Source organism: Musca vetustissima, unplaced genomic scaffold, assembly GCF_032173495.1.
Source record: "Musca vetustissima isolate MV318-11 ecotype Yass unplaced genomic scaffold, APGP_CSIRO_Mvet_v1 utg8222, whole genome shotgun sequence".
Lineage (NCBI taxonomy): Eukaryota > Metazoa > Arthropoda > Insecta > Diptera > Muscidae > Musca > Musca vetustissima.
The window spans coordinates 298,448-307,132 of NW_026887855.1; the positions used below are offsets into that span (position 1 = coordinate 298,448).

The window sequence follows — 8,685 nt, forward strand, 5'->3', positions numbered from 1 at the left end:
ATTTAATAACTATTTATTAAAAATAAAACTACTACTAAAATGTAAGATTGTCCCACTGTATATATGTGTGTATATATGTATCAAAAATGAAATTATAACCAATGCTCGAATATTCCTTTAGACCTGATCTTAAACCAAATCATTCACTCACGAAAATAACGAACTTAATCCCTATGGGACGAAATACCTAACAATGCGAACAAATGGACTTTGTAGTAAAATGGGCGCTTCCAATAGACCATCATTAAAGCTCGATATAAAAAAGGCTGGACATAAGAAGAAGATTACAACAGTATTGCTTGGTTCATATTGTCACTAAAAATGGAATGGACGCACAAATTGTCTAAATTAGGACTGAATGTAATTTATATGTACATTTTTAATACGCCGTTTGACTTGGCACTTTTTTATTTAACTGTTTATATTATTATAATGTAAAATAAAACTTGTAAGTAGAATAAACATTTCTTCAACCACGTGTATTTATTATTTTATTTGTAAATTTGCGTAAATTCAGCACTCATATCATTGCAATCTCTGAATGTGTGCGACTTATGTCAGTTTGAAAACACAACATTCAACATCAACTATAAAATAAAAGCATAAAGTCTGATCAACACTATCGAGGGTTTGCTCGTAGCATCACATATAAAAAAAATTAGCAAACAAAGCTACAGCTTCTTGATATTTTTAACAGCTACAAAATAACAATTAACAGCTACAGTATACACTAACAGCTACAACGCGACAAACAATTAAAGCTACACACTAAATAATAAATATAAAATTAATAAAGTCTCCCAGTTACAAATTTAATAAAAAATTGCATCTGAAGACTATAATAAAAATAGCAATATATCCATATTATTTTTAATAAACTTTTAAAAAGATTTTATAAAAAATAATTAAATGTTTTTGACATGGTACTTCTAATATGAATCTATAACAACAAATAAGCTGTTGTAGAAAGTTGTTACATCAAAAGGTCAGCATTTATAACATTTTTTTAGAAAATTTTGTGTGCACAGTCGAATTCGGTTAAGCGAAAACGCCTAATTTCAGGAAATGTTTTTCTCTTAAGCAAGATTTTCAATTAAAAGAACTTCGGATAAGAGAAACTCGTTGCGCTTAAACGAAGTTTCCAGTCAATATCTGAAAAATCGTGAAATTTATAAATCATATTATAAAATTAATTAAATAAGAACTTCTTTTTTCATAGACATTTGCTTGAATGGTTGGAAAAATGTGCAACATTATTTTAGGGTTAGTTTAAAATTTTTAGTTTCAATTAACAGATTTTTTCGATAAACCGGAGTTCGCTTATTCGAATTCGACTGTATTTAAAGAAATATTGTTATCAATAAATCCCCCAAAAATGTAAAGATTTCCATTCAAAATTATGTTTTAATTTTTTTGTGAGAAAATATGGTATTGACATATGGGCATTTTCGGCAAAAGGTACACCTTTGTGGTACACCCGATGTCACACATTCAACATTAGAGCAGAAACCGTTTGCAGGCACATAACGTAGCCGACCAATTAAATAAGAGAAAATTAATTTGCATGCCGTTTTTGAAAAATTAAAATTATTACGTAGCATAGGTATTAAAATATTGTGGTTTATGCGATCAAAAGCTTTCGTTAGATCCAACAAAACCATTAAACATTAAACAAAACTGCAATCATTATCCTACCATACTATACCACATTTTCTTAAACATTTCACTACCATAGAGATTTACCAACAGCTGCTTAGATGGATCTCTCCTCAGTTTACAGTGTTGTAATTTGTCAGAATACAGAAATAGGTTTTGCCAACATACAAATATCAATATATAAATTAAATTCCCAACTCAATATGAGGAGGAAACCCTAATTGGTTAATTAGTCTGCTCCAAAGGACAGACTACACTTTGAGCTTTCCAAAATGATGTCATTTGTGAATCTCCTTTTAAATAGAATAGTTTTGCGGCAGGCAAAAGTAAATCTTATAGGAGGTGATGCAAATGTGGTATACTCATTTCTTTTTAGATTGCCAAATTTTTATTTTTTATCCGATTAAATTGAAATTTTGCAATTAACATGCTACATGTGTTGTCTTTCCATGTATCAATATGAAAATAATTTGAAATATTTTAACAATTTAAGAGATATTTGAGAAGATATTTAAAATTCCATTAAAAGTGATTTTAAAAAAAGTGCAGGTAATGTGGTATACCACATGATATCTTATAACTTGATATCAATTGATATCTTATATAATTTATTCTTTTTAATGAATGCGGATTAGCTTGAGATTTATGTCTGTAAAGATTTTACTTTAATTTTTATTATATAATAATGTCTACACATGGCAATATTTCATTCTTGTATGGAGAAGTTGTTAAAACTCATAACCTTTGCTTTTCATCCTTGTGATTCATGGTAGACTCTCGTAGAGTACAAATGTTTCAAATAGTAATGAGATTTTGTCTTGGGCTGGCTCTTTTTCATGCAGACTCAAGGTATACCACATTACCTGCACTTGTGTTTACTGAATAAACGTACAGTTTTTTTCTTAAATTGGTATATATGTGGTCAATTGAGCATATTATTTGATTTTTAGCACTTACTAATTATTTTAATGCTTTAATAATAAAGATTAAAATACATTTGTAAAACAAAAAATATTGACGTTTAAAAGTCAACCGAAAAAAAGTAAATTTCATGAAAAATTTAATTTTTGCTACTGATTAAACTGAGTTAAATAAATGAAACAGATCATTGCTATCTTATTTTTTTGAGAACAGCAAACTATAGAACATGTTTCAGTCATTCTAAAATTTTCATTTTACAAAAAAAGTGACTATACCACATTACCAACCTATACCACATTTGCATCACCTCCTCTATCGTTTTTACTAAACTAGAGTTGTTCTGAAGTTGCGTTCCTCTCGATTTGTCTGTCTGCTGATACGTGAATACCCCACAGATTACAAGATAGCACACATTTTACTGTGAATAGCCTCAATTCGGCGCTGCCTTTCCCTTCTCCCTTTCTCAACAACCGGATCTCTCGAACGATGTTCATCACACCCCATTCGTAAACATTTGTCTGTTCACTATGGTTTCATTCTTTATCAACCATTGTTTCTTTCTCCCTATGTCCCATTGTCCTATTAGCAGGTGGAACGTTTTTAAAGTCGGTAAAAGCGCGCAAAGGAAGTGATCACGGGTGATTAATTAAATTAATTTGCTGTCTTTATGGTTATGAAAGGGATCACTTTTGAAAAGTATCTATAAATATATATATTTATGTAATAAACATTTTATATAAATGTTATTATATTATTTTGAGTAGACACTCTTTCGCCTGATATGGGGAAGGTAGTATGACGATGTCGTTGTTATGGAAACAATTGGCGAAGTGCAATACAGAATAAATATAGTGTACTCTTTTCGAGTAATACAAAATTTGATGAAACACTCCAGATGTTGGTCATATTAAGGAAGCGTTAACAACAAATGGTTTCGGAGCACAACAAGTCGATTAGAATTAAGCTGAAAAAGAAACCAATCGAAAGAATGTCTTTTGAAAAAGTTCTTTACAAATATGAAGAACCCCATGGCCCGGGAGATGTATATTTTATATGGCAGAAAACGCACGGATCATTTTTAGCCACCACTGGGAATGACGGATCAGTAGCGATATTTAACCGACAGGGTCAAATGTTGGAACGAATAATGTTGTCAGGGTATGTACAAAATGTGGTAAGTGCGATTTGTTATCATGGAGTCTATCGACTATTATTTGCAGGCTATGCTCGGGATTTGCCTGGGACAATGGTGGTGAATTATTGGGTATAATCACAGCTACATCGCCAACCATTATTCTTTGGAATGCAAATACATTGCAAAAGGTTTCAATTGAATCTGGTCTAAGGGACCCATTGTCGTGCGTAGTTTGGTCGAAGCAGGATCAAATATTGGCAGTGGGAACGGCTCGCGGCAACTTGTCCATATACAATCACAAAAACGGGAAAAGAATTCCCGTCCTGGGAAAGCATTCGAAGCGAATTACCTGTGGTGCGTGGTCTGCACAGAATCTCCTAGCTCTAGGCTCTGATGATAAGACGTTCTCGTTGAGTAATGAGGAAGGAGATTCTGTTAGGGTCGTCCAATTGCGTGACGTGCCGAGTGATATGTATTTCGCAGAAATGGCTAATGATGACCGCATTAGCGGCGACAATGCCATTAGCATGATAATTGGCAAAAGGACACTTTATCTTTACTATTTACCCGAACCTGACTCACCCACCGAGTTGGGATTTCAAAGTCGTTATGGTTCATTGCTACAGCACAAATGGTTCGGTGATGGATACATTTTATTGGGGTTCTCAAATGGCCACGTTGTTGCGATATCAACACATCCCAAAGACATTGGGCAGGAATTGTGGCAGGTGAAGAATCACAAAGAATTATTAACGGGACTCGCTTACAGCCCAGCCTTAGAGATTGTTGCATCCTGTGGAGACGATAAGTATGAATAGGTGTTGTATAAATGACATTGCCTTGCTTTTTATCGCCGGAATATTTTCAGTATAAAAATACACTCGATCACGAACTTGCACGAAACTGAAAAGATTATAACGGTACCTGACCACTCCGGCGTGCAAATGATTGACTGGTCGGCAGATGGACAGCTTTTGGCCATAACTACAGTGACAGGTTCGGTATATATTTACGTGACAAAATTGCCCTGCAAATATGCGGTCTCAGCCCCGCGATTTGCAATTCTGAGCAGTCTGGCAGAGGTCTCAATTTATGTTTATTCACCCGAAAAGGTTTGTCGACCTAAATACATTACGCATTTAAAATATTAAATTGTTAATCCTTAGTCAAAATCAATTCCCTATCGACAAGCATTGGAAACAGAACCTCAGTTTTTAGCACTAGGCCCATATCACTTGGCCGTGGGCGTAGACAAACATGTGTGGTTTTACGATCTAGGCAAAACACTTGGAGACAAACCGGAACCCTTGAGTGAACGGGATTTCTCCCAACCTATTCAAGACATTCGACTCAATTCGAACTATTGTGCTGTTTATTGTCGGCCTCAGCTGGTCCTCCAGGCCATAGTGACCGACAACCCCAACGTGAAAGATAAAATAATGCAAACGTTTCCAGCAAATGTTCCCACACTCAATGATGCGGTAATAACATGTTATAGTTTGACACAAGAGTATTTGATATTTGCCACAGATGTGAGTATATAGAAAAGCGATAAGGTTAATGTATAATTGACTATATAATGCTTTTAACAGATTGGTCACCTCCTTTATTTTTCTTTGGAGAAATGGGAGGTGTGTACAACATTTCGACACAACATGGGAATTACTAAAATGTTCACAGACTCCGAGGGTACCAAGTTAATATTCATAGACGATCACGCTCAGGGCTATGTTTTCCTGCCGGCCCTTGAAGAATCAATCGTTATAGCCGATTTTCCAAAGAAATGCGAATTGTGTTTATGGGATTTGGCAAACCCGAATCACTTTATTACGTACAACGAGCGGAATGTCGATACTCATGTCTTTGTTCGCTATTCTGTGAACGGCAAACACACACTCAAAGCTGGTGAAACGAAACTAAATCCCTCGCAAATACCCTTGATGCTGTGTGATGGCGAAATGATATTGTACATCGACGGTGGACAATATGCAACACAAACCTTATCAACCCATTTAGTAATTCCGGGATCTAGTCAAGCAAGCGTCCTTAAGAATCAGTTGAGCCTACGGAAGTACAACGAAGCCTTCAACACTTGTGAGAAAATCAATTTGAAAGGAAGCTGGATGGAGATGGTCCAGCAAGCACTGACGGACCTGGAACCAAACATAGGTAGCTAATAGCAACTGAATTTATATATGCACTTGTTTATGTGGTGTTGTTTGCTTGTTCCTTAGCCTTAAGAGCCTGCCGTCGTGCTGGAGAAATTGGAATGGTAACGGTGTTGGAGGATATTCGCTACCTGGAGGACGTCAATTTACTTTGTGGCTTTTGTTGCATGTTGCTGCAAAAATACGAGGAGGCCAAAGGATTTTTGCTTAAGGGGTCATATACCAAAGATGCATTAGACATATGCAGGGACATGTTGCAGTGGGAACAAGCTTTATTGTTAGCTTATAAATACGAGCCTGATCAAGTGGCGTTTATCGCCAGGGAATATGCACAGCAATTAGAATTTAAGTACGACCGAATATTTTTGATCAGTCAACCGACTTTGTTTCGGATAATCATTTCTATCATTAAAATCTTTTAGTGGAAATTATACGGATGCTTTGTACAACTATGAAAAAGCATTCAAGGAAGATTTGTTTGATACTGGAGACAACCAACAGCTAGTTAACGCCTCGCCCGAGTACGAGGATCATGTTCGCTTGTGCAAAATGGGCATTGCTCGGACATCGATAAGAGCGGGCGATTTTCGTCGAGGAGTACGTATTAAACATACACAGACACCTAATATTTTGAAGCAATACATTGAATGACATACATATGTTGAAAATATTTTCAGATTCAGTATGCAGTGGAATTAAACGACAAGCAGCTTTTGTTCGACTGTGCCGAACTGTTGGCCACAGTGGGTCACATCACTGAAGCAGCCGCATTATATGAACGAGGCGGATACTATGATGAGGCATGTTCTCATTACATATCCCTAAAAATGTGGAACAAAATCGCCAACATTCTGCCAAATGTGAAGTCGACGAAATTGCATGCTCTATATGCCAAAGCCAAAGAATCGGATGGACAGTTTGAAGACGCCATCCGAAGTTATAGAATAGCAGGAGATTTAGAGGCATGTGTGCGCATATACCTGGACCATCTTTGCGACCCACATTCGGCCTCAGAAATTGTAATGGAATCCAGATCTATGGAAAGTGCCAAATTATTGGCAAAATTTTATCAAAAAATTGGGGATATAGATCAGGCTTTACAATTCTTAGTACTCTGTGGATGCGTGGAAGAGGCCTTTTCCCTTGCCCAAAGACACAATAAACTCAAGAGGCATGGTGAGCTCTTGGAGAGGTATGAAAATGCCAAGTCAGGTGATTATTTGGCGCTGGCTCAGTACTTTGAAGGGGAAAAGTACACACTGCTAGCTGGAAAGTACTACTTTCTGGCTCGCGAGTTTTCGAAAGCTCTTCGATTCCTCCTCAAAGCCTCTGCCTTTTCCAATGAGGAGTCTCAGGCGCTTTCTATGGCAATTGATTGCGTTGCAACCTCAAACAACGAACAATTGTCTGCTCAATTGATAGAATTCTTACTGGGCGAAGTCGATGGATCTCCGAAAGATCCAAGATATTTGTTCAGATTATACATGGCCAGGCGACACTACAAAGATGCTGCAAAAACTGCTATTATTATTGCCAATCAGGAGCAGCTCTCGGGCAATTACAAATTGGCACGAGATCTGCTGTACTCCATGTATCAGGAGTTAAGGCGCAACAATCTGTCTGTGACGGCCGAGATGAGGCATAATCTGATATTGCTACATCGCTATGCTTTGGTGCGTATTCATGTAAAATTGGGAAATCATCTTTTGGCGGCTAAACTTTTGGTTCAGGTTGCAGCCAATATATCACAGTTTCCGGAACGTGAGTATGGAAATGCATTTTTCTAAAACGTACATCACGCTCTGTTTCGATTTAGATGTTATTCCCATTATTACGTCAACTGTAATAGAATGCCATCGTTCTGGTCTGAAAAAGTCCGCATTCATGTACGCATCTATGTTAATGAGACCCGAGTATAGAAAAAACCTTGATCCTCGATATGCAAAGAAAATTGAATCGATAGTCCGTAAAGCTCCAAAGGGAATTAAGAATTTCCGCGACGAAATAGACGATGAAACTATGGAGTGTCCAGTCTGTGATGCCAACTTGCCTAACATGGAAGTGAATTGCTTTAGTTGTAAAACAATTCTTCCAATTTGTATAGCAACGGGCCAACACATAACTAAGCATCACATGACGTCATGTCCGTCCTGCGATTTCCCCTGCTTTAGAGCGGAAATGGAAAAGTATACAATGCGAATGTGATATATTTTCTTACTCTTTTCTCTAATTTTTCTTTAATTGCAGTATTTTGTCTGAGCTCAATGAATGCCCCATGTGCGGTGAAAATGTGGCCCCTGAAAAGCTCCTGGATGTGGAAGACATTCGCCCCTATATATTGCCCTCAACATAATCAAAATTCATGTATAATGCCGACATAAACATATTGTATAGTTCAATTATATAATCCTAATGTGTTGCCTAACAAGATTCTTATTTTCGATTAAAACCCAATAGTTCCATATAGTTGGAATCGCATATTTCGATTGTCTTTGCCGGTAATTGTGGTAAAATAATATTATATTCTACTGTAAATTGGAAAGATTTGAAAATAAACTATCCCGTATTTTACAGGATCTCGTAGCAGGGGAGAGGCTTTTTTCTCAAATACGTAAAATTACAGATCTCTAATTTTTTGAATGGTTTTTACACCCACTGGTACAAATACACTTTACGGACACGTCTCAGAACATTCTGAACTTTTGTACCATAGTGGGCCTTCTGCTACGGCCGTTAAAAGCATGTTTTCAAAATTTTGATACCACATACCTTTGAAGTTCTCATTAAAAAATATGTGGTTTTACT

General features: G+C 36.5%; 1 protein-coding gene across 1 annotated transcript; it reads left to right on the forward strand.

The window, feature by feature from the left end:
* The first annotated feature begins 3,517 nt into the window (after window positions 1-3,517).
* LOC133335604 (WD repeat-containing protein 19) lies at window positions 3,518-8,233 on the forward strand. The gene is made up of 10 exons (XM_061543910.1): window positions 3,518-3,735; window positions 3,798-4,520; window positions 4,581-4,824; window positions 4,879-5,244; window positions 5,305-5,881; window positions 5,947-6,229; window positions 6,303-6,477; window positions 6,558-7,641; window positions 7,697-8,066; window positions 8,128-8,233. The coding sequence occupies exons 1-10, from the start codon at window positions 3,566-3,568 to the stop codon at window positions 8,231-8,233; spliced, it is 4,098 nt and encodes a 1,365-aa protein (XP_061399894.1). The 5' UTR covers window positions 3,518-3,565.
* The last annotated feature ends 452 nt before the right edge of the window (window positions 8,234-8,685 follow it).